The 27436-nt window shown below is 37.5% G+C and overlaps 1 protein-coding gene across 1 annotated transcript in view; it reads left to right on the top strand.

Moving 5' to 3' along the window:
• Positions 1 to 27313, top strand: part of ATP6AP1 (ATPase H+ transporting accessory protein 1) — a 51450-nt gene extending 24137 nt beyond the window's left edge. Inside the window, exons 7-10 of the mRNA XM_063396764.1 lie at positions 13669 to 13910; positions 14496 to 14549; positions 21151 to 21388; positions 26601 to 27313. Coding sequence (XP_063252834.1) covers positions 13669 to 13910; positions 14496 to 14549; positions 21151 to 21388; positions 26601 to 26810 — 744 coding nt within the window. The 3' untranslated portion in view covers positions 26811 to 27313. The remainder of the gene's footprint in view (positions 1 to 13668; positions 13911 to 14495; positions 14550 to 21150; positions 21389 to 26600) is intronic.
• Positions 27314 to 27436: the final 123 nt, after the last annotated feature.

The following is a 27436-nucleotide window of genomic DNA, read 5'->3' as shown; positions in this document are numbered from 1 at the left end:
AAGCTGTCTGTTCTATTTGGTGTTTCTGTGTGCTGAGTCTTTGATACCACTCAGAGCCAAGCAGTATGAGTTATAGGAACTTTTTACAGCCAGAAGTACCATTGGAATGTGTCACAGGGGTGGTTACTTTTGACACTTAAAAAGTGTCTCTTGGACATATCTTCAGGTGCTATTGTTGTGCACCCCAGCTGAAAGGAATATGAAAAGTTTTCATCTGCTTTGACAAGTGCTTGTGGTTATGTTTTCTTTATTTCTGCCTTCTAACACATTTTTTAAAATCCATCATATTTCACTCTGCTGCATCTTACACTTACATCCAGCTCTCCTCTTTTTGTTGACTCTTCAGTTTTACCACTATGAGGAGACTAAATGCTGCAACAGCCACCCCACTGACTTCACAGCTTCTGGCTAATGGAATGCTTTTGACCATTAATATACTCAAACATTACAGAACTTGAGCTTTCCCATGAATAAACATTAGAAAAATGCCTATAATGCCATTCCAGGAGCTGGGGTGTAGATTAAATATCCTCACATATCCTTCAGTGCAGGAATTTCCGTATTCATTTAGTCTTTTATTTTTACATTTGAAGGAGCAACTGTAGTTTGACACAGTATAACAAATCATTGGTGCTTCCAGCCTAAAAGAAGAAAACAAAAGGAATTCCTTGTCTTTTGGTCCTCTCCTCTCACCAGTTAATCAATGCCAGTTAATTATATTGTAACATAAACTAACTTGTAGATGAAGAATGTACATTTGATTATTTCCTAGCAAACTCAGTTTTGAGAATTTTTTTCTGACACAGGTAGAATATTTTTAAATAACTACAAAAGAACTGTTTGAGGCAGGTTGAAGCCAGTTAGTTATCACTCTAGATGAGAAACTGTTTAGCCAAATTAGTTTCAAAATTGAGCAATGAAAATGTGAGAGATTCTTCTTAGCAATTCTGTATGATTCATTCCATGTGTTAGTGGGGAATTCAGAGAAATAACTAGTGTTTTACCTTTAACTCCAGACTTTGCACCAGAGCAAGTAAAGGTTCACTTACTTTAAACATTTTCACATATTTAGCTTACATTTTATATTATATTTGTATAATATATGTTTATGCATTTCACTGCTAAATGAAGGACAGCATGGAACTAAGCTATTATTTTTATCTGATCATAACAGTTTTATTTTCAGATGCTAAGTTTTTAAGGCATAGATGAAACTTGTTCATCTATGTTCCATATAGATCAAATCAGAAAGTTGTATTTATTTTGCTTTTAAAACATTTTAAACCTTTTTTTTAGGGTGGAGAAGGACATAGGTAAGGGTGAACTGTCTTAGGGTTAAAATTTACCAGAAATTGGTAAAATGCAGGGATAATAATTGCAATGAGTATTCTAAAAGATACAGTCATATATAAGCAGAAGTCATAAATGTGAAAATGCAGAATGAAATTAAGGTAAAAGGGTAAAATAAGATAGATTAAATGGAATGTGTAACTGTAAACAGTCATATTTATATGACATGTAGGTAGGCATACTAAACTCTTTCTGGAAGGAAAATGCCTAGGTAAACAAAATACTGGAATGACAGAATAGAGCTCTAAAGGACTGATGTTGTGTCTTAAAGGAATTTTCCAGGAGACAAAGATAAATAGAATTCTGAGAATCCTGGAGACTTGTTCTAAGAACTGTCTTTGAAGACTGAGGCTGAACACAATATCCAAGTGATATGTCTTTAAAATAAGGATTAAAATAATCTATCTTTGATTTGATAAATTGCCCAATAATGTCCACTAATTATGATGACTGACACTGCTTATTTCAGGAACACAAACTGCTTCAACACAACATATTAAAAAGTCAAACTAAGTGTCAAAAAAGTATTTTCCCCCCTCACCCTCCTCCCCACATGGAAACATCCCAAATTGTGTCATAATTAACAAAGTGAAAGAGGTGAGGCTATTAAGCATAATGGTCAAGCTTCAAAAAGCATAGTCCTGTATGATACAGAAAATTAAGGTATATAAAAAACTTATATAAATGGTATATAAAATGGTATATAAAAGGTATATAAAAGAAAAAAAAGGTATATAAATGCTTGCAAATTTAGTGCAGTATCATATGGCAGACCTAAAGAGATTCACAGGAACAATGTGCACCAGTCCCAAAACCTATGCATAAAAACACATTAGACAGGAATTCTTTCAGAGAGTACTAGATCTAACAAAAAAGAGGAATGCAGAAAAATGAGTGACAGTGCAAAGCCAAATGGCCTGTTTGTTGATTATTGCTGTGGTAGAACATAAAGAAGTTCTCACTTCAAACACTTTTTCAACAATCATTGAGCCTCAAAACATTTTTCTGCTACTTTGTTAGCAATAGAAGAGATTTCAGAATAAATCAATAAACTTAATTGTGTCATATCATCAAGGTCATATATTATTCACCTAAACTTAAACTAAAATAAGAAACTGCTGAAATGTCATCATAATTTCTAATTTACAATTTCTGAATTACAATTTTTACATTATATATGAAAATTTAAAGAATAGTTTAGCCTTCATTGCAGAGGAGCAGGATGTTTCAAATGTGACATGGAGCTTGGAAAGAGATTCCATATGTCTGGAGAAATACTTCCAGGAAACCTACCTTCCATACTGACAAAAACAGTTGAAACTGTAGTCAGAAATATGTGGATCTATGAAAAAACACAATGTGGTTTCAGTGTTCTTTAAGATGCATAGGATGTGCAAGTAAAAGTGACTGTGTTGCTTAAGTAAAAAGGGTAAAAAAGCAGAATTATTTGGTAGCAGAAGTAAAATCTTTAAAGGTAGGACACAAAGGATAAAAATAAAGCATTCATGTTCACAGGGGGGAGTATTTGCCAGTGGAACTCTGGGGATTGATGTTGATGCCTGTGGTGTTCAGCAGTCATTAGTATGGAAAGGGGGCGGAAATGCAAAGGTGCCAAAGTTTGCTCCTGTACTGACAAGTTGGAGAAACCACTCAGAGCACCGCATTACTGAGGGACGAAAAGACAGATACAATCCAATATAAAGAAAAGAAACATGCGGGGAAAACAAATATGCATATTACACTGTAGTGAGTGGCTGCTATTTCTCAGAAGGGGAACTGCAGTATAAATGTGAGTAGATCTCTTGGAACATCCCAGCAGTCAGCAATGAATAGCAAGCAGTGTTAACCCACCATTTGGAAAGGAGGAGGGCAAAGAAGAAAGTGTCAGGTCACTAAGCCCTTACTGGGTACAAGTCTGCCAGTGGAATAGTGCATGTGGTTCTGGCCACCCCATCTCCAGAGGACACAGTAAAACCCCAAGATTAAAATATTTCCGCTAGGAAAAGTGAGGGAAATTCAAGAGGGAAATAATAAACAAAACCGCCAATTATGTGGAGAAGCTGAACGTTTTCTCTGGAAAATGCTCATGACAATCACCATTCAGACCATAACACAGGAATTCAGCAGCAGCAAAATCCTTTAAAGAAAAAAAGTGAACTATTTTTGGATGACAAAAGTGCACAGATTTCAGTGATTCCATAAACTAATGGAAGAAAGACAGGAAAGATGGGTGGAAAGAAGGTCCTATTACATATGTTGATTTGAATGCAGTCTTCAACCCTGAAGGTTTCTAACCCCAAAATTACAAAAATCAAAGAGTGCATCCTAGGACAAGTATTGTTTGTATTTACTCTTTCCTTATTTCAGCTACCAATTACTATCAGGAGCTCTGGCTGTGAGCTAGGTGGACCTTTGCCCTCACACTGTTTAGCTGGTCTCATGTCTTGGCAGTGGAAGCTTGGGATATTGACATAGCATTTCTCTGGAACAGGAGTGTGAAAAGTAATATGTAACTTATTTAACTAAAGGCCAAGAGCCGGAAGAGGCAGCCAACAGAGTAAACAAAGCTGCGCTATAAGAAGCCCACGGACTTTCCTCCTCATGCTTCCCTATTATGTTTTAGAACTGCCACCTCTGAAAATGAAAATAATTGCCACATCATAAAAAAAAAAGCTTGCTGCATGTAAATCTACTGGCAACCAGGAAATCCATAAGAAGAAGTGACTGTGTCAGCTGAAAATCGGGTGGGTGGCAGCTCAAGCTTGGTGCAGTCTTCCCTACTTTCAGTACAGTGAAACGGGCTGGATTCAGGATCCTTGTGATTAAGCATCTGCAAATTGCCTCTGGGAGCCCTGAATCCTTTCCGCATTCATAGCTACTGGTGAGCACAGAGACTTTGTGTCTTCAGTGCCTTCTTCTGACACCAAAGCCTTGGCATGATCCTTTTCAGAGGGAGATACACGGTCCCATTTTAGGATTAGAGGCGGGAATCGATAGCATCTACCCAGAGGATGACCGTGCATGTGAAGCCCCCCATGAGATCCCTGGGGCTGAAAAGCCAGGAGCTGAGAGATGGTGTCTGTATGGTTGGGTGGCCTCTGCATGTGGGCAGAGCAAGCCTTACCCTAAATATCTACCTGGAGTCCTTCTTGTCCTCCTTTCCTCCATAGGATATTAAACAGAAGCTTGTAAAATAACAAGCCGGTGTAATCACAGGGATGCCCTATGCACTGAAAAAAAAATCTGTATCCTGTATATAATTTGTTTTGTACTGCAGCCTCTGTCATCTGTGCTAGACAAATAGCTGTTAGAAGAACAAAGACACACTTTACTAACACAGGACATTAAAATTTGCTCTTAATCAGTGAAATGCATATTACATGTCCTGGGAAGTGCAGGATCTGATGGCAGAATAACAAACCCCTAAGTTCTAGTGCTAGTGCATCCAATCTGTAATATAGTTAGGACTAGTTAGAATAAACCTTGATTATTTAATTTTAATTTCAAATGAAATTTCATATTCTTTCCTTTCACTTTATAAAGTTTCTGAAAAAATTATTTTCTTTGTGTAATGCTACAGTAACTTTTGATTTTGGAACTTTAGTGTTTTGTGGTGGGAAGACATTTTGTTGTGCTGTTCTAGATCTCCTATACTTATGCATATAGCAGCTGTGTTTTTCTCTAATTTTTAACTTTGGCCCTGAATGTGATTCCCTGAAGTATTACACTGTTCAAAGCCATCAACTAATGATTTCCTGCCATTTGAAAAAGTAAAGATGGGACATCATTATTCATACATAATCACTGTGTGTACAAAACCATAGAATCATTAAGGTTGGAAAAGACCTCTAAGATCACTGTCAAACTATGCAGCCCTTTAAACTCCTAAGTGCAGCATGCATGCCTCTGAAGTTAGGATAAACTATGATAACTTTTTAATGGATTTACAAACATATTTATGATTTTAGCAGAGGAACATAACTTTAGGGATGGATATTGAAGTGTTCTCTCTAAAGGTTATTTTATTAAATCCTAAAGGCTTTTCCATAAAAATCTGTAAATCTGGAATTGCATGCAAGTCTCTAAAGTCTGTACGTTAGACCCCTAAGCATAAAAGGTAAGAAGTAGCCAGAGTGTTAATAAATGTTAACAGAATGTTAATGCAGTGTTTTGGGATTGAAACACAGAGGTTATATTTCTTTCTGAGGACTGTATTACCAATTCCTGCTAGCTGACAACTTTAAATTGAAATGAATTTCAGTCAACCCATACATTATATCCTTCCTTTTAGAAAGATGTCTAATTAGAAAATCAACTGATTAAAGAAAGTGTGGTGTTAATATCCTTTGAGGAACAAGTCCTGTATTGTACAGTCATCTGTGCTAGCAGCATTAAAAGTACAGCAGAGCTAGTGGTGGGAGAGCTGTGGGACTTGCCAGTGACCCCCAGGACTGTTAGCTGGGGATGTTGGAAGAGAAGAGGCAAATTCTGCATGAGGTTGACAAGTCATTGTTTCTTCTGAGATCCCACCTAGTAAGGTTGCACTGCTCTGACCCATGCAGACCTGCCAACTCACTCCATCCTCACATGGGAATCTTTGTTATTGAGTTGCTGTATTACATATGTCCTTAGTGTCACTGGTAGACCAGAAAAATGGCAAGAAACTAATCCCTTTCCTGACAAAATGCCACAGACATATTTTTAAACTTGTTGATGGAAGCATTATTTTGAAAGCTGTGCATAAGTGATACCTGATGTAAAATTTGATATTACACGGTATATTTTGTTCTGTCTTTTCTGTTTTAGGAAAACCTCAATGTTTACAATTTTAATGAAACACTAATATATTGCAACTATTATTCTGTGACTTGATTTCTGACTTAGATCAAGTAATTGAGTGATTTCCTAGATTGATATTTAATGAATCAGAAGTACATTCTACTTTTCATACTGTGCACTACAGTATGAAAGTTAAACCTCGATTATTTTAACAGCTAGATATTTCTTCTTCTGGGGCTTTCAGCCAAATCACTTGAAAATTCTGCAAAAGAACAGAGAGGGTTTCTTGCCTTATGTTGAGCAGAACTATTGGAAGGTGGATGTTGGATTCTGCTATGCCTCCTCGCTGTTAAAAACTCCTTCCTTCTACCCAGTACTTTATTTCCTTATGACCCTAAAAATATTCCTTGCTCCTGATCCTCAGTTCTCAGAACCTGAACTTCCAGCAGGAGTAACTGCCTGTGGTTGAACCAAATCCCCAGCCAGGCTTGCCATTACCTGGCACTGGAGCTTGGATGTGGTATAAAAACAGCAAGAGGCATCAAGCTGCTAAAGCAATCCCGCAAGAATGCTGGGAGGAAGTTGATGTTTGTTTTCTAATAAGAAATTATAACTTCTCACCTTACAAATTTCCATTTTCCAAAGCCTCATATCAAAGCATCCTGACAACTAGCAGACACAGAGGTGGCAGTTCCACCTAGCTGCCAGAGAAGATTGCATGCTTTGGTCTCATTTTGGTTTAGTTGACGGGCTAGAGACAGGTAGGAGATAAAGGAAATTCTGAAATTGTGGTTAATTATATTGGCTGAGGTGTGTTAACTGGAAGATTTAACTAGGTTTTGGTGGAAACCTCTATTTTGAGAAAAACTTAGAAGATGAAGAAAGGTTTGTCAAGAGGAACTAAAACATGGAAATCTTAAAAAAAATCCATGGATATTATTTCCAAGGTTAGCTTTGTCTAGACTTTCTGATGTGGATTTTATTTATATATATACACCTTTTAGCTTACATACCCTACTGTCATAAAAATTATATGGATATTAAGTGCAAGAAAGCAAAAAAGATGTTAAAAACCTTTTTATAGATTTTCTGTGAAATAAATACTTGTTTTAACTTCCCTGTCAAATGATCCAATTTGCTAGATTTATTGGCTAGTTTTGCAGATTAGTCCTCCAAAGTCCTGCAGGATACAAATATTAAGAAGAGAAAGGGGAAATTTTAAGGGTTTTCAGATTTTTAATTTCCCTTTGACTAACCTACATCTGGGACAAACAGTGCTGGCAACTCTCCCAGCACTATGAGTAACACACTTTGGCTCCTGTCTGCATTTTTCAATTAAGTAACCTACCAGACCGCTGTGTAACCTCTGTCCAACTCTCATTGCATATCTGTTCCATTTTATTGCAGCAGACACTCCTCCATCCTTTTTCACATCTCCCATAGCAACCTGAATTTTACATATGGACAAAAGAAAGGAGGGAAAACAACCAGTTGGAAGTGGGTATTCCCCTAGCAGTCTCAAAATTATGCAAAATCTGTAGCTTCTTTTATCTCTATGGCATAATTGCCTGAAACGGGGCCCAAAATCTAATTCTCAGCCTAGGGACATTGGCACCAGCAAATATTTCTTGAATCATACATCTGGTAGATTTCTTTCATGATTAATTTTGTTTTACGAGGCAAGTTCTTAATATATTTTTTTCTCTCTTTTGTATACTGCTTGCAAAATCTGATCTGCTAAAAAGGTGTAAGTTCTAACACTGTTGAAGATGACCAATGCATTGCTTTCATTGAAATAATTGCATTTGGGTTATTTGTCCTAACTGAAATTTAAGGTGGCTAATTAAGTGGAGTAGCTCCTTCCAGCTGCTATTCCAGCTTATGCATATTCTGGTTTACTTTCTAAAATCAGGATATTTTTATAGATAAGTTCCTGCTCTTTCTTAGGTTAGATGAAAAAGTTCAGTATAAAAATCCATTGAAAATTGTAGAAAGAAAATAATAACAGGAAATATACATTTCTTCAGAAAATGGGGACTGCATTTACAGATGTTGTTGTACGTACCATACATTGTCCTATTTTAAAGCCTTTCAAGTGGAATTGTTTTCAAAAGTGGTGCATCACAGCACCTTGCTCTGCTCTGGGTTCTGTTCTTGCATGGTCCCTGCCAGCTCTCCTGTCTCTGCACAGTGTCAGTGGCACAGAGTAGTTCCGTTCTCTGTAAATGACAGTCAAGAGATCTTTTATCCATCCCACTGCTGCTAAACGACAGGCCTGTGAAGAAGCACATCTAGCTGTGAATATGTGAGCTAATACTGCAGGTTGTGTTTATGCAGGCCACTGAACTGAGCAGCGTTGTAATTAATGTGGTTTTATTGCCTCTTCTATCAGAAGATCTTGAAGTGCTTGCTCATGACTTGGGTAATCTCCACAGGTCATAGCATTTCTATCAATTATAGAAGAGAACATTATGTTTTAAAGTGAGATCGTTATCTCTTATGGTAAGACATGCCTTTGACTTTAACATCCATATCCCAGCCTTGTTTTTGTGAAAAGCCCTGAGTGATGCAGAACACCAGGTACAAGCTGGGTGTCACAGTTGCCAAGCCATCTGGCTTGCTGGTAGAAGTGTGCATGGTTCAACAGGGAAGCCATCAGATACTAAAGTGAGACAGTGAGATTGGTCATACATCCTGCAGGGCACTAAAATGATAGTAATCATTGTTAATAAATCAATGTCCATTTCTTGTTTACCTGCTTCATTAGAGTAATAATAGAGGTAGAAAATAGAGGTCAAGGATTCTTCTGGGAAAAATATCAACATGCTATTGAAATTTTTTCTGACATCTTGTTTAGGCTTACAGTTGCTGTACAAATACATAAAATAGAGTTGGAAGGGACCCTGAAGATCATCCAGTTCCAATCCCCATGCCATGAGCAGAGACACCTTCAAGTAGACCAGGTTGCTCTAAGCCCCATCCAAGCTGGCCTTAAACACTTCCAGGTCTGAGGCAGCTATAAGTCAGCCCAGAGGAGAATTAAACAACAAAATCCCAAAACATTAGAAATCATAAAAATGTAAACAGTTAAAACTTTCAAAAATACAGATAATTGATAACTCTGCCTAATGTTCTAGATTTTGACAGCTTAAAACACTGCTATTCTACAGTCTTCCATTGACAGGTGAATAAGTCCAATCAAATATATTTCAGTTTGCTGTGTGTGTGATTTTGTAAACTTGACACCACAAAGAACATTTTTACAGTTATACCAAATTCTAGTTCTTGCCTTCCAAACTGTTGACCTTTAGCAGTGAGATTGCCTGCATCACAGATTCGTGATACGCTATCCTTCAGGAAAACGGATGTATTAGCAGAGGTGGTGGTGCTGCTATCCATGGTGAGACCATGATGCCACATCTAATAGAAAATACGGAGGAAAACTGGTCTGTTTGTGTGGGAAGGAATATGAAATGATAATTTCAGAAAAAGCATTTGAAATGACTGATACTTGGCTGGGATGTGAATGCTGAGTAGCTTCTGATATGCCACAGCCAAATCCCAGAAAGGAGAATGATCTGCCATTCTGCAGAACCCCTGCACTGAGCACATGGCAGCTTCCTAGTGTCATTTTTTTAAAGGATGTCTTGCCAAAAAAAAAAAAAAAAATTAAAAAAAAAAAAAAATTTGATGATGCCCATTAAAGCAAATTGAGAAAATGCAGGCATACGGTTCTTTTGGTATCCTGTGAAAAGAATTACAATTGGTATATGATATGTAGATGCAGTTTCTTCTACCAAACCCAAAATCCAGTTCAGATAAAAGGTCTTTGTGGTGTTATCGTGGCAGCTGCAGTGCCTGCCCTCCCTTCCTTGGACCTTGCACTTCATGGTTTAGCCCATCATATGTGATAAAAAAGATTCTTTGTCCCAATTTTTGCAATGTATTTTGAACTTGTCTCTACATGCATTCCCTAAATATTTTCAGGTATTTTCTTCATTTTTGCCATGCTGTGCAATGCTAATATGCAATATCTGGCTCTGATATTGCACTCTTTTTTTTTACATTTTTTTTAGCAGAAACTAGGATTCTTATGTGGTTTTGTGGTACTAACAACTGGCTTAATCAGGTTATGACTCAAATTGGAAAAATTGCCACTTGCCATCCAAGTCAGGTATAAACAGAGAACACCCTGTAGTGCACAATGTAGTATGGATGTATGGACTAAACTAAGGTACAGCCTAAAAAGAGAAAGGGAATGGACCCTTCTGCCTACTCACCTCCCTGCTTGAAAGTACAGGGATACCTTTTCAATCAGAGCAGCAGTCCCACAGAGAGGAGGCGGTCGTAAATCTATGCGGTTAGAAATTAAAAGGAGCAGCAAGCACCACCAGGACAGTTTTCTTATTCTTGATGTATACACCTCAACACAGCAATAAGAAGTCAAGAAACAAAAGATTGAAACAGAAGACATAAGCGTGTATTGAACTGATATTCAAAAATCTCATGTAGCCTGTTTCTGTTGTTCATTACCATTCACCATTTCAGCAAAGTTTCATTTTCACAGTATTTTGTATGGTTCTCACATGTGTTTACAACTATTTGACTTATGTGTGTTTTCCACTGTAATTTCAAATGTATAAAATGGCCACAAATCTTTTTTCTTGTCTCTAGCCACTGTGTTGTTGGAAGACCCAACAAAATTGTGGCAACAACAAAATGAGTAATTTTGGATGTAAGGTCTGTTTGCTTCAAAAAAGATTTGTATGTTGTGTATTAAAATGTTGCCAGACCTGCTTTCTTTCTCTCTTCCTGGAGAAATGATTCTGAATTAGGAGGCTTGAAAAACAGATCAAAGGGAAGAAGTTTGTTCAGGCTACCACTATTGCAGGTTCAGTTAGTAATTACAACATTCCATTGTGGTCTAGGAAAATGTGATACCCTTTCTTTTTCTTTTCTGTACATTATTTCATCAGTTCTTGCTGTTGTTCACTGCATGACTGAGATCAAAAATGCCATTGATAAATTCAGAGAATAAGACAGTAATTCACACATCCCTCAGTTCAGATTAGGTGAAGGAGAAGGGTACACTGAACAACAGAATTAAATATCATTTAATGATTGGCAACATTTCCACAATGTATTGTTCCTAAATAATCTGATTTACAGTAATTCCGTATAAATATAATACATTTGTCAAGGAAATGTCTTGTAATTTATAGTTTAATGTGAAATATATAACATTGAAGAATGATTTTGATTTGGTAAGATCATATTTGTGCAGCAACAAAAGAAAAAAGAAAATATTCCTTAAACAGAGAAACAGTGACATATGGGGAAGCTCTTGGCTTTCCACTGCAGTAACGTGGAAGGAGCAACTCCTGTGGTCAGGTCTCCAGTGGGTCCTAGGCTGGTCTGTTTCAGAGATCCTCCTTCCAGCATGAAGACTAAATTTTTTAAAATGTCTCTCTGAGTTTGAGCATGTTTAATTCACAGAATCACAGAATATGCTGAGTTGGAAGCAGATTGAGGGATCCCATTAATGCTCATTTCCCCAAGTTTGGCACACCATCTCATTGCTCATCACTGGACAGCCTGGTTTTGTTCCTTTCCCCCTTTTCACTTAAAGCTTTGTCATCAAGCCCCACTAGCTCCTGGGCTAGAGCTCTTCCCCTCTGAGACAGGTGCATCCCATCAGGTGTCAGTGGACCTCATGTTGAGTAGATTATCCCATGGTCAACAAACATACCGTTTTTCCACTGACACCAACCTTGGAGCTGTGCACTGACCTGATGGATCTGCCTATTCCTGTCAAACTAGTGCATTTCTTAGTCTCTGAAAGCCCTTCTTTCCAGGTTTATTATCTTTTGGTTCGTATACTTTCTGATAGAAACAAGGGAATCTGTATGTAAGAGCCTCACGGCAAAGTACGGCTCCAAGAACAGTAGAAATAAAGCTGTAGTCCTATGATTATATTTTAATAGCTTTCTTTTTATTTTAAGGTACTTTGACTTAATCCCCCGAGTTTTCCCAATCACAATATCCAATGTAGCATTGTTTTCAGCTCTTAGCAGGTGGTTTTTAAAGCCCTCTTTAGATGATACATGGGGCCCACATAGTGAAGTCAATAGTTAGACAGGATATAATTTAGACTTCAGCTTTTCCTCTCAGTTTGAAATAAAATGATTATATTTCAGGAAAGTCTAAGGAAAGATTTAAAGTTTTATATCAAAAGTTGAATATTTTCTTTTGTTGTACCCTCTTCTTTTAAAGAGAATGGTATTAATTTAAAATAATGGTTGTTCCGATGTATTTGAAAAGGCACTACTCTGAATTGAAAAGAAATTCATAAAGTATGCATGTTTGGGAGGGGAAGGTTGCATTCTTTGCTGGAGCATTTAGTCAAAGAGTTTTAATGCAGCCCATTCTGCTTAATGGATAGAATGAGGTACCTGCAAAGACAAGGTGAAATATAACAGATGGCAAATAGCATTTACAGAACAGCCATTAAGGTGACAAAAATCTTCTGGGGCTCCTCTCCACAGACAGGTTATAAAGTGATATTACAGTCCCTGTTTCAGCCTGGAAAATGGTCCTTGACTGTCTTTAAACCCATGAAAAGTAGTTCTAGGCAATAGCTCCACATAATTACAATTCTGGTAACCCTTGTGACCCTTGTGATTTGTCTTTCATTTCTTGTACCCTGGAGTTATACAAGAGTAGAGACCACTTGTAGCATACAAAGTTGTAAAGCTGACATGGGACTCAAAAATAGGCAGAATATCCCAGATATGAATAGAGTAGGAAGTGAGGAGTAAGATAAGAACAGAATAAATTTGTCATGCGATAAGGTGAGGTTGCTTTAGCTGTTGATATCTGTGGGTCTGCTTTACTAAGGATGCCCTGGGCACATTTCTTAAAAGCTTTACCTACTAAATGGAACTCCTAGAAATATCCTAAAAGCAGATGTGTCTCTTGTAGGAGTTCACTATATCAGCCAAATGAGCAAAGGTCTTCTTTTTCCAGAAGCCATAAGAAGAGTCTAAAAATAAGCTTGCTGTAGCTAAGTAGACTGCTTTCATGCTTGTTAAAATGAAGACTGCAAAAACTGTTACTTTTACTTAAGGGGAGAGTGTCACTGAACTAGCAAGTTGAAATTTTCTTTCTTTGACTTTATTGCAGAAAAATAAAAGCTAATTTCTTTCAGTATAGTCTTCTGGGGGAAAAAATCTTCTACCTGTTAGCACAAATAAATACTACTGTCTTAAGGCTACACTATCAACATTGTTTTACATTCAGTTGCCTGGTATCAGTGGTGCTTATTTTCACATGCAGACACCTAGCCTTGGCAACCTTGGTTAACATTGCCTTATTAGCCTTCCACACCACCAGTTAAATAGACAGACAGTAACAAATATTGAGGTTGATTGAGGATTTAAGAAGAACAGGTGCTGATTGATGGTACAGAATGGTGAAGGTCTGTTTTCAACTAAAATGACTCGTACAAAGGGATGAATTGTTAATGTGTTGTTATTCCAGATTTCTAGAAGAACTGATGTGGTGGCAGGTTTAAGACGACAATTAATGGCTGCTGAAGAAGAAGACAGTTTATCATATCCTCCTCTGAATGTGACCACTGGAAATTATACATGCATTCTTTTTTATGCTAGTAATTTCAGCCTCAAAGCCAACCGTTCAGTTTTAATAGATTTGACAAATACAACATTTTTAACACAGAACGTGGATATTTCTGCCTCTGAGTGCTCAGACAGCAACACAACGTGAGTAGCATAAGAAATTTCATATCATAATACATGTAATTCTGAAAGCTATCAGAAATATTACAATGTAAAATTGCTGCTATTTTAATTTTCTTCATCTAAAGCATCCAAAAATTTAAAAAATGTATTCTTAGAAGAAAAAAGTTAAGACCACAAAAACTGTTCAGATAAGGCCTCTTATTTTCACTATTTTTTTCTTCTTATGTTCCCTACTTCCTTGTTTGTTTGTATTTGGTCCAAACAGGTTTCCCTGTGCCTGATCTCACAATCACAAAAATCCCCACTGGCATTAATGAGATCATAATTTCATTCCCTTGAAGGGGAGTATTGCTAGTTACAAGGTAGTAACTCAGCTAGAAGTACATTAATGAGACATGATCTCTGTTTTCCTTTAATTTGAAGCACCTGCTCTTGGGTAAATAAAACTCTAGAAATATTTAGTCATATTTTTCTATGTACTGAACCTTTGCTATATGACTTTTGTAGTTGCCTACTGATTTACAATATATCCCTCAAATTGAAATGTCACAATGATCTAATTAAACCTGACTACTCTAACATTAAAAATCTGTTTCTTATTCTTAGACTGTCATTAAAATACACAAAACCAGTGAATGGAATCAGCAGCCTAGAGATAAGGTAACTTATGATTTATTTTAAATAGATCTTTTGTGGTTTGCAATACCTGTTAGTAAATTAGGAGCAAAAAATAGGGGAGAATTTATATGAAAATGTTTTTTAATTTATTATTAAAACAATAGTGCAGTCTTTATACAGAAAATACATTAATATGCTCAGGTAAAGTTCTGAAAAGCATTGCAGGCAAACATCCATACTGTAAGGTACTGGTATCTGCAGCTTCCTGTTTTACTAATAGGATTGGTCCACAGTCCTCTCAGGTAAATCTGCTCTGTGATATGTAAAGACTTGGAGGGGTTGTAGTCTACCTGCATGGCCAGGGCTGTATTGAGTCCTGATGTGGATCGACAGTGCACTCCATTAGTGCTAGCTTAGTAGTTAATGAGGGGTGCAAAATTTTTTAAAAGGTCTTTACTGCTCCATGGATGGTGACAAGACCATATTTCTCCTACCATGACAAGAGGGAAGAAAAGTTAGGGAGGGAAGAAAAGTCAAAGAGAAAAATCATAGAATTGTTTACATTGAAAAATATCTATGTGATCATTGAATCCAGTCTTTAACCCAGTGCTGCCAAGTCCACCCCCAAACAATGTCCTAAGCACGACATTTTTTAAATATCTTCAAGGATGGAGACTCAGACACTTGCCTGGGGAATCTCTTCCAAGGCCTGGCAACCCTTTAACTGAAGAAATTTTTCCTAATATCCAACCTAAACCTCCCAGGTGCAATTTGAGGCCATGTCCTCTTGTTCTGTGTCTTCTTACTTGGCAGAGGAAACTAACCCCCACCTCACTACCACCTCCTGTCAAGTTGTTTTAGAAAGTGATAAGGCCCCCATGAGCTTCTTCCCCTCCAGGCTAAACACCTCCAGCTCCCTCAGCCACTCCTTGTGCCACAGGACTTGTGCTCCAGCCCTTTCAAGAGCTTTGTGTCCCTTCCCTGGACATGCTCTGGTACCTCAATGTCTTCCTTGCAGGGAGGGGCCCGGATTCTTGCAGTGAGTGAGCACCGGATTCGAGGTGCAGGCTCACCAGTGCTGAGTACAGGGGGACAATCCCTGCTCTGTGCCTGCTGGCCACACTATTTCTGATACAGGCCAGGATGTCTTTGGCCTTCTTGGCCACCTGGGCACAGGCAAGGTCATGTTCAGCTGCTGTTTACCAGCACCACCCAAGTCCTTTTCCACCCAGCGTGTTTGCAGCCACTCTGCCCCCAGCCTGTGGTGCTGCCTGGGGTTGTTATGACCTAAGTGCAGGACCTGGCATTGTTGAAGTTCATACCATTGGCCCTGGCACATCAATCCAGCCTGTCCAGATGAATGCTCAAATGAATAAATGTCATTATTTACACTGAGACAGAAAGACATTCTGTGTTTAGGTAAAAGGACCCCAGAAGAGCTTGTCTTGAGGAGAGTCAGTGATGTGTTTGGAGTGATATTCAGAGTGCATAGAGACACTTGTAGTCAATATCAGAGATCATGACAAGTGGCACATGACTTTGTTATTTAGCATCTTCCTTCTCCCTCAACCAGCTAGAGCTTTGTAAGAGGACATACTGTACAGATAAGATTGCTGCTAATATAGTATTTTTTATTTTTTTGACTATTGAAGTTAGCTGTGTGTAGGATCCCTGGGACTTGTTCTTGGTGACGGTGTCAAGCATGGCTTGGTCTCAGTAATGTAAATTATCAAAGAGACATGTATTTCCCTAAACACCATAGGGAATTAAGAAAATATTTTCCTTGGATCCCATTCAAAATATACTGATCTCAAACCAAGACTCTGTCCAAGTTTTGTTTTTCCTTTTACTACAAGTCCCAAAATATCACTTTCTCTGTGCTGCCCTGATGCTCTTCTGTCTGCTCTTTAGTGCTCCTATCCCACTCTGATAGAGACAGGCCCTCCAAAACACTGCTGTGATTCTCATTCTTCATCTTTGTACATCCTACCACAAATCTTAGGTGGTGTGCTGTAACCTCTTTCTCTGTGAATGAATGTGGCTGTTTCCTACATTTGTCCTGAATATGGTTAACCTCAGCATAAGAACCTTCCTATTAAAATTCTGTTCTGAGGAAATAGTAAAAATCATGAAGCACCCTATGGAGCATGGCACAGTGCTTCAAAACTAGTTAATAGGTAGATCTTGAAGGTGTTGTTTTCTTTAGTAGTCAGTAGGCTTCACTTAATGGTATAATGGCAAATTTCAGACCTTGAGACAGTACTATAGAAACAAAATCCTTTGGCAGTTGAAACATTTATCTTAGACTTTGTTTTCTACAGCTGGCAAAAGATCAAATGTGATGCCATTGCACATGTAGATTTAGTGAAGATTATTTAGATTTATGTTTAGTAATCTGTTTGTTAAAAATGTATAATTTTAATTAATTATTGGATGAAAAATTTAATGCGGTCATGAATCTGAGTTGCATCTGGAGAGAGGAAATTTGAAGCAACTCTGCAGACAAACTGTAATTCAAATGAAAATGCCAGTACAAAAGGTGAATGGTTCATGTTTTCTTTCTTTTTCAGGAAAAAAATTTATATCCTTTGAGCCTGTTATAGTAGAGGCAGAAATATTCACAAAGTCTTTCTTGACTTGTGCTTCTACTTGAACACATAGCTAAATACCAAAATGCATAAACAGCCCTTGAAGCTGGAATAAGAAACTCAGGCTCCACAGTAGGTGAGGACTTGAAAAGAGAGTTCAGGTAAGGTCCTGCATGTTTTTCATGCCAAGCAAGTAAGGGTAGCATAGGCTGGCTGTGTTTTACAGGAGAATTTGATTTATTCCATTGGGCCATATGTGATCCAGGTTTTTAATAGACCTCCAGTGCAAATTAACACAAATATGTTTAATTTGATCTATATTTATATATGACATAGGTGCTTAGAAATAAAAAATAGAATAGAGGAGGAATGTTGAGAGTGGCTTCCAGGGTAACCATTTCTAGGACCTTCACTATGCGTTGGTCTATGTGTGGGAGATAGAGACTGCTTCTGTATTGCTTTTTTCCCCTCTTCCTTTAACTTATTAAGCTGCCCTAATCTTGACCCGTAAGTTTCCTTATTTTTGCTCTTTTTATTCTCTGCCCTGTCCCATTGAACATAGGGCATGAGCAAACAGCTAAATGTGTGTTTGGCTGCTGGCTGGTATCAACCCATAACAACTCAGAACCTTTATAAATTTATAAATTGACAATAGTTCTAAAGACTCACCTGATTATATGTAGTTTTCTGTTGGATTGTCACTTGATGGGACAATGGTGTCATTTTAGGCCTCTGCTAGCTACCATAATACAGTATTGCATAATACAGTATTGCATGGTATATAATGCAAACAGTAAGATATATAAGATAAATGGAACAGAACCAGAACAAGCCATTGACTTTTTTCATGATTCACTAATCCTTTATTCACCTTGTCTATCGCAGCATGTCTCTTGTCAAGAGCTTCTAAAATCCATCGAGATATGTTACAACCTCTGTTTTCCGCTTCTGGTTAATTTTGATTAGATTTCTTTTCCAAGATTTCACCTTGGTAAGATCACAAACTTAACAAAGCCTTAACAAACAGGACACAAGCAGTGCAAAGAGGTGGAAGGAGCAGAGCTGAGAGTCACGACTGCACTTTTTGCCTCAGTAGAGCCCTTTTACATAAGTGTAGGGTAGCATATCTTGAAGACAGAAAGTGACTCCAGAGAGGACCATGTTCCAGTAGCTCAGTTTATTCGTCAATAAAAGAGGTTTTAGCTTCAGCAGCATGAGCAGGATGGAGAGCCTGCCCCCCTTCTCAACACCAGTCTGCCCACATACAGAGCAGCTGGTCACATCCCACCTCCCACTGCCAGCTGTGACTGCTGCTCCATCCTGGGCACACACACAGCTGTCACCTCCCTCTCTAGCAAGAGCCACAGCCTCACTCATCCTTCTGCACTTGCACTGGGAGATGAGCTGTAAGGGAGTGATTGTAGGGTGTTGTTGTGATAGTGTTAGAAAAGTAAGCTACTGCTGCAGGAGTGGGAGCAGTGGGCAATAGTCCTTTGCTGGAAGCGGCATCATCTCAGCTCTCTCATAAACTGATCAGCTGTTCAAGCACTTTGTCATTTTCTCTGGGAAAAAGTGTCAAAGTGAATGGAAGAGCCGAGTATTAGCATTCTAAACTTACATGGATACATAATTGACTGCTATTGTTACTCAGAGTATAGAACAGAATAGAGTTGACCCAAAAAACGTTTTAAAGTCTTTTGCTTAACAGTTATGTTCCTCTTTGAATATTTGAAACAGTAATTCTACCTCTCTTCCGCTTCAGAAATACCTCTGCTTGTAATAATTAGCCACGAGACATGATCAGTGGTGGTGGCATCCAGAGGTCAAACAGTTATCTGGCACAAAGGGAGCCTGGCCCATGACCAGGAATTTTTTGTGCCATCATACATAAAGTACATAATGTCTTTAATGTACATAATTGTCTCTAATATTTAACATGAACGTAACATTTCCTTAAAAAGCCAAGGTACTTTCAGTTCTGCAGATAAAACCTTTGTTCTCTCTCTGCTCTGTATCATTAATTTGCTATAATGTGCTCTATTTTCTATCTATTCATTTGAGAAAATGTTAAACTAAATGAAGTAATTCTATAGATTATTGTTGTCTGAATGCATTTTTTTCTTGTAATTTAATGAACTATAGTTATGTCCGTTATCAGTTAAATGTGTGCTTGTTGAAGGCAATTCACTGTTAGTTGGAAAAAGGCTAAAGATAACAGCCTTTATTACTAAGTTAACTGTGCTCGACAAGTTAACCAGTTAGAATGTTAATTCTCATAAGCCTGCAAGTAACACAACATTTTAGTCTTTGGTGTAATTGAAGAGACAGCATTCCCTTTGAAGTAATTTTAGACTGTGCTCACCCATATGGCCTTATAAAACTTTCTGCTCATATGGTCAGTTTACAAGGAATTTCCTTCTTTATCACTTTTCGGATTTTATCAGCAGAAGTACAGACCACACCCAGCCTCTGTGGTTGTCATAAACATGTAAGTCAGCTTCCCTGAGTTTATTCCTGGCTTTCAGCTACTGCCTATGGCATTGCTTCTGGGACACCATGGAAATTCTGTTCAGATTGTACTGTACACCAGGAAAAGGTTCCTTTCTTTTAGCAATAATACCAAGTTTTAATTTGGTAACTGTATAAGAATAGAATATTTTCTCTATATATTTGTAAATGTGGACTGGATGGAATTCAATTTTTTCTTTTTCACTGGTGCTTGCAGCTCAATGTTTTATGGATAGAACTGTTCAGACTTAAAACATAAGGAATGCCATAAGAAAAAACATCCTTTTCTCACTTCAATGACACTGTGTTCTGAAATTCCTTCTAAGCATTTTGAAACTCTTGAGGTTTCTGAACTTCTATGAATCAAAAGCCATGAATTATTAATAAGTATTTTTTTAAAAGCATAATTTGTAGTTAGATTCTATGCTGTGTGGATGACAAGATATTGAAAGTAACTAATTTGAACAAACAAGTAATATTCTACAGAGAGAATATTTTCGCTATATACATACACACTATTGAACATAAAATAGTCTATATTGTGCCTCATTTAAGATGACTATACATTTCTTTTCAAATTGCATTTAACTCATTACTTCAAATTTTAAAGTCAACATACAGTGTTATACATTGTGGATAGACATATTAGAATATTAATTTTGTAGCAGGCCTTATTTATTGCTAAATAGATTTCCCTTCTAAATCTTTTGTGGTTACCAATAATGAAATACACATACATAGACCAAGTAGGGTTAAAGTATTAAACAATGTACACTAAGGAGAAAGGTTTATAATTTCCTTATGAAATAGCTTGAATGCCTAAAAGTAACGGTATACAAAGTGGCAAAGATTTGCACATAATCCTGATCTGTAAAGGATCAGAATGTACTTCTGGATGTTCTCAATTATTTCTGTTGGGAGCTGTTCAGACTGCATTGGTAGTAACATAAATTCCGTGATTATAAAATGCTACAATACAACACATACACAGATGCTTTCAAAATAAGAAAATACTTTTTTGTGCCTAGCCTACTTCAAATTGTGAAACTAGAGCTGACAATCCCTCTTGATCCACCAGTGAGGGAAAGCTCTGTCTTCTATGCCAAATTCAGACTTTTGCAAAGGAAATTGCTATTTAGGCATTTGAGTCAAGAAAGAATTGCAATGATAAATTAGAATGGCTATCATGCCTGTACCTATCGTAAAGACAGTTTTCCAAAAATCCCATAAAATGTTTATTCAGAGCCACTGCAGTCTTACTGACACTTCTCAGCTTCTCCTCCACTGATTATAAACTGTAGGTAACTGATGAAATACAGCTAGAGAACGCTGTGCTTGTGGGGTGAAACTAAGTGGCAAACACATTCACAAAACCTCTTCACCTGCCAACAATGTTAAGGACATGGGAGGCCATCTCATCATCAGCTGTGATGTTTGCAGCCAGCAATAGTGAACCTTTATCTGCTACTTGTACTTCATCAAATGTATGTTAATTTTTTCCTTCTAACCTTTTGACTTGTTCTTTTTGTCCTCTGTTTTGTTCCTAGGTTTTTAATGACCAACCAATTCTATGAAGTCTCAGCTAGAAAATGGTCCACTTTAGATTCAGTTGAGATTGTACAAGATGGAGAAAAGTTTGCTAAATTTAATGTTTCTGGCATCTCTGCCCCTGCAGAGTATTCATCTCATTGTCAGCTGGTGGGAACAAGCAATCTCTATCCTGCAAGGCTGGTTCCATCCAACAATGAGGCAAAAAATTGGGATGTTTTCATTTCCAAGTTGCAAGTGAGTATGCTTTGCCATTTCAGAGATAACTCCAAGAGCTATTACTTGCTATTGTAGGTGGTGAGTGACACACATTCATAATGCCCTTATTTTCATTCCAGCCTGAGGGAAAACGTAAACAAAAAGCTGTTCCCCTAGGTGAGCTATTCAGAAGAGGGGTAAAAAAGACTCCAGTTGCTGAACAAGGAAAACATGAAAGCACAGCTTTGAAAAACAAAACTATGAAGTTGTCCACAGAAAGAAAACCCAATTAAACCAAATGCGCTTAATCAGGCAAAGAATGACTAAGTCTTCATGCCTGTTTAATGAATTGGGCTGCTCCTGGAAACAGGGGCCTCTTAGGTGGGTGGCTTTATGCTGCTTTCCTTGTTTTTATTTGATTTCTTGGTGCTTTGTTTACCTAGGAAAGTACAGCTTAGTGTGGCTGCTGTTTTTGGTGACATGGACTGTCTGTACTCCTGCAGAGAGAAACAAAGCCCAGTTTGATTTAATGGGAGGTTTGCCATGGACTTCAGTCAGGAATGGTACTAGTTCCTGCATGACCCAGAAGGAAAGCAGCTTGCTTTTTTTGAATGACACATAGCTTTTCTGCATATTTAGTAGGACTTCAGACCACATATGTGAGGTGTAGATTATTACACCTTTATTTCTTTGAGCTTTGTTCTTAAGAGAAGCATAACAACATTTATATCTTAAAATAATATTGCACTAAGGGATCTTTTTGATGAAATAGATAGTGAAAATAACAGGAATAATTCCAAACTGTACTCTATTTGTCAAACATGAGCTAACCCCATGATAAATGGATACAAATGCTGATATAATAGTATTTATAATTCTGATAATAAACCAAATCTCAATAATCTGACTCCAGACTTAACACTTCTGCTTAAGGAATGGAAAGCTCATAGAAAGAGCATTGGTGATTAGATTTATTTTCCACAAATTCCAGTATCAAGACTCACCATTTTTTTGAGAAACAATGTTGCAATACATACCAATGTTGTGAAGGTGTTGTTATGATGTTATTTTTATGTAAGGCCTGAAAATACCATAGTTCATGCAACTGTACTTTGCCTTGTCAACTCTTTGGAGTTAGGCTTTCACTTCACCAAGATATGAAAGGACATGACCTATGAAATTACAAAATGTATACTTACCACCTATCTTTTCCTTCAGTTTCTGTATGCACTGACATTACTGCCTTTTTAAAGCTTAAATAGGCCTTGCTCAAACCTTAGTAGGCATCAATTCACTGTGGTCTTAACCAAGAGTAGAAGTAATGGTTTCCCACCTTCCATATTGATTTGGAAGCAGCTGCTTCACTGTTCACACAATAGAATCTCCAGTTCCTCTTGAGAAAGGGCTTTTTCTCTGATCAAGTCCTAAACATGGCACACAACCTGAAAATTCCTGGTCTGATATTTTTCTGTTGTGGTGGAAAACAGAAGGTCACCATTCTGGGCTCATTTCCAAGCTCTGTCTGACCTAGATTGTCGCGGTCTGGCCCGGTGGTGAAGGTGCCACGACCTTTCTTGTCAGAAGTGGCTCTAAAAAGACACTTGGATTAACAGGGTGCAGGCATTCCCAGGCGTAGGGTGACTTGCTCTGTTGTGAGGCTGCAGAACTGTGCATGCCACCCCAGGAAACACAGGAGTAAAACCAGCCAGACAGGGTCTTTCCAATCCACTGGAGAGCTTCCTTAGTCCCTCAGGTCCAAAGGGGAAAGAGCCAGACAGCCCAGAGGGAGAGGGAGTATCGAGGGTAGCCAGGGGTGGGGTTTCATAACTTGGCCAGTGGGGGAAGGAATTGGGAAAGGGACCAATCAGGGAAAGGACCCAAAAAGGAACCAATCAGGACAGGTAAAAACCAGGGACCAATGGGGTATGAAATATTAATATAGAACTGCAAAGGCTCATGGGTTGAAGCATTTTTGCTCACTGTGACTTACAAGGAAATCTCTCAAGGAGCTTTCCCAAAGGGGCGTCAGTCAGAACTGAGACAGCCTAGGAGTTGTGTGTTCTCCAAGGGAATTGTTTTCTGTGCACAGTCCAGAGACCATCACACTAGATCTTGCTTTTCAAGGTATTTTCCATTGTTACATACTGAGAGGTGGTTTCAGTAGTACTCTTTCTTATTGCATAAAGTTTAAAAACCCCAAAACTCTGTTGTATGGTTCAAAGTGCATGTGGGATGTGCTCAATTGTTGCAGCCAGCACCAACTCCTGTTGCTGAAATTGAGGAACATGATTTCATGTCTGTGTTGCACAGTGGTTTAGAAACCAGGATCCAATGCCAATCCAATTAGCACAATTGCACTTTGCAGCTCTGGATCTTGGAAGCTGACTCAGTGGCAACTGCACAGGGAAGCCTTGCACAGCTTGTTCCTAGGCAAGGCTGAACTAGTGTAGCCTTTCACTTCAGTTCTGGAGCTGCTCCACACTCTACCATCTGAAAGAAGCTCAGTGGCATGCTGGCTACATGCTCACAGCCAAGGATGTCACCACCCCTGTGTCACCACACCTCTGCAGAGCACCAAAACGGCTCTGGGTTTGGAGGGGATTTTGTTAGTTGAAGTTGCTACAGTAATGGTTGGTCTACCATGATACCTTTTGTCCTTTTGAGGATCTCATATTTGTCAATTAAGTTAAAGAGGAGGCTGCCACCAAAAGCACTGCTTTTCTTTAGTATGTGTGGTTCAGAAGTACTTTGAAACCTATGAAAAAACTGCTAAAAACTTCAAAATCAAGAATATTTTGATCCTTTGTAGCTAAAATATCTTAAGACCCATAAACCCAGTATAATTTTCTTGAAGTTTTTGTCAAAGACCATATGATGAGAAATCTGCATTCAAAAAAAATCTAAAAATTAACAGTAAATACAGACTTGTGTAATCAAGATAAGTGATTGGTTTAAACACCAAAATTAAAACTTCCACTGGACAGAGGCCTGTATACAAAAGACTTTTGCATTCATAAATATTAGACAAGCACACGTAAGTATTTTTAACTTTACTATATATGTTGCTAAGATTCTCATTTTCTGCCTGGTATCTAACACCCCCACAGAAATAACAAAACTTAAAAAACCCCAATGAAATAACCTGGCATATTCTTCATCTCCTTCCTAAAAGTAGACATAGCATTTTGGGAAGGTACAATTGAATCTTTCATCTAGGTAGTTCAATAAGTATAATGCTGCTTAAAAAAAATATAAGACCACTAGAATTGAAATAATAAATTTCAGTATTTCTCGCTCTAAATCAGAAGTGGCAAAGCCCTTCTAAACTGAATATACCTGTTAAGTACTTCAGAGAGTCTTTGTAAATGTGGTAAGAAATGTGTATTGTTTTCCAGAATTTAAATCCATTTTTTTGAACACATATGACATGAATCATCCCCTTCTGTCTGTTTTTATTGTCAATAAGTCTTTCAGGCTCCATTTCATGACTCCTATTCACATTCGCACTAGTGGTCAAAGCAGTGGCTTAACAAGCAAAGGCTTTTGTAGTCATGTAGTCTCTAACACTGTGCAAATAGTTGTCCAGCCCTGCAGTTTATTTTCACTAATCCTGCTTTAATCAGAAGTCTGAGTGCCTTTGGTGAAAGCAGACCGTCTTTGCGAGTTAGCTATGATGATTTGACTTGGAAAGATTCTTCTAAAAGGTTAAATTGGTAAAATTGTCTTCAACTCCACATTATCTAAAGAGCCTTTAGCCTCATATAATATTAGTTTTATTAATCTGGAAGGTACAAACATAACACATATATTACATAACATTAACTTTAAGGACCTGAGCCATGACTGCATGCAAACCCAGAGTATTTACTGGTGTAATTGTTGCATGGTAGGTTTGTTCAGTTTGTAACAACACCTTTTCTAGGAAATACAAACTCTTTTATTATGACAAACAAACGCAATAATTTTATTGTAAATCCAAGAATAATCATGGTGTGGGAACACATGAAAGTAGAAATCCATGATCTTCTGCTTTCTTGCTTATTGCCAGGTGAGAGAAGTGATTTAAATAAAATAATCCTTTTTAAATTTCATTTGATAATATTTTATGGAAAATAAAATTGTTTCTTTACAAGTGGGTTTATAATATTTGGTGCTTTCCTCACACACCCATTTCAAAGATTCTGTAAATGCATAAGAATCCCAGTCTTCATTTTTCTTTATAAAATTATTTAAGAATGAGTCAAAATGAGGTCAGATTAATTCTTTCCTTCCTCTTCTTCCACCAGTTTTATTCCCTTCCTTCTAGAGGAATCAGTGCTAATGCCATTATGTGCATGTTGGTAGAGTGGGGATTGTCTTCCCTTTCTTCATAGTTTTCTAATTCTTTGATTGGTTTGAACAAAATCTCTATAAAATTATATCAAAGGCATTCAGTTTGTTGATATTTTTATACAATTGAAATCTAGACAGAGAATGTATCTCCAAATTTGTTGATTTTTCTGAGGAAATCATATGGTTGGAGGATAGTCAGTAGCAGACATTGCAAATTCAGTCACATCAGAGATACTATAAACTTTTCTAGCTGCTGGAAAAGTTTGTATAAGTTTTATAAGTTAATAGACAACACATATCCTACACCTCAGTAAAGCAAGCCTTTCCTTCTGGTTTGAGTCTTTGATGTCTAAGGAGGAAGGAAGAAAGATTTCAGAACTTTTTTTCTCCTTGAACTTTCACTAAAACTCAGCCAAAAAAGGTCACCTTTATTAGATGTGTTTTAAAGTAGGTTCTAGGAATTTTGTTTGTCAAGGAGCTTTTAGCTAAAACTCTCAGACTGTTTCAATGGATCTTGTGATCTGGGCAGCCTTAACTCTCATGCCTTTTGAGTGCTTTGAGTTTCCTGATTCTGAAGTTGTCATAGAGCTGATGACCAATGAATACTGATATACTGATTATGTGAATACAGAACACTGATCACATGTTCCCTCTGGGACTTTACTTGTAAAAGTAATGCAAATTTCTGAAGTGGAGAACCTACTTCTTACCAGAGAAATGGATTCTACATCTTCTATTTCCTGGGTGAAAAGGAGATCTAGAAATTTGTTTTGTAAAGCATTTTGTTCTCACTCTTTTTTTTAATGGGCAAAGTATGATTGATAGTTAAAAGGTGTGGGTTTTTGTAATTACCACATATATCCTGGAAGTAAGGACTATGCCTAATTACACTCATCTATCTACCTTTTCTCATTTTCAGATTCAAGGCTTCAACGTTATAAACAACCAGTTTTCCTATGCAAGTGACTGTACAGGTTTCTTCACTCCCGGAATCTGGATGGGCTTGGTGACATCTATAATTTTACTGTGGATCCTGACCTATGGAATCCATATGATTATGCAGCTCACAACAAACAACAGATTTGATGATCCTAAAGGTCCAGCTCTATCAGTTCCTCAGACAGAATAGCTATGGATTGACTTAATGCTGTTGGCTTTTCTCTGTCTGATGTTTATGATTTTTATAATCTTTTTATTTCATATGTTTAACTTAAAAAGTTGTCTTAGAAAACCAGATAACTAAACTACATATAAAAATTACCCTTAGGCTTGGCAACAATAATAATTCTATCTGTTACTATGATCATTTGTTAACAGCTTTTTGTTTTAAGTTTCTGAAGTGAGACTGTAGAGGTTATTACTCTCTCTGGGTATTAGAAAGATCATTTAAAACTTCCTTCAGATTAACTTTTATTGGCAAAGAAAACATACCGAAGCATAGATAATTGGGAAGGATAAAATATTTGATGAGAAATTTTTAATTTATATATTGAAAATACTGGTCTCTCTAAAGGCTCTAGTGTCATCATGATGCTGTGTCTTAAGAAATTTTAATGGTGTTTTGAAATTTTTTCTCTTGAGTAAAACATCCAGAAATACATAGAACTAATAAAGTATAATTCACTAAATAAATGGTCCTGAGAAGTCTTTTCAAAATGCATCACTTTGGTCAGATGTGGTATCCCAAAGGAGAATGGGTAGGTCAAGGTTTAGTTTCCGTCTAACGTTATCTTACGTTTGTGGGAATTACGTTGA

This window comes from Prinia subflava, chromosome 4, assembly GCF_021018805.1.
Source record: "Prinia subflava isolate CZ2003 ecotype Zambia chromosome 4, Cam_Psub_1.2, whole genome shotgun sequence".
NCBI classification, from domain to species: domain Eukaryota; kingdom Metazoa; phylum Chordata; class Aves; order Passeriformes; family Cisticolidae; genus Prinia; species Prinia subflava.
Note: the sequence above shows the minus strand (reverse complement) of the source record. Positions and strands in the feature narration are given on the sequence as shown.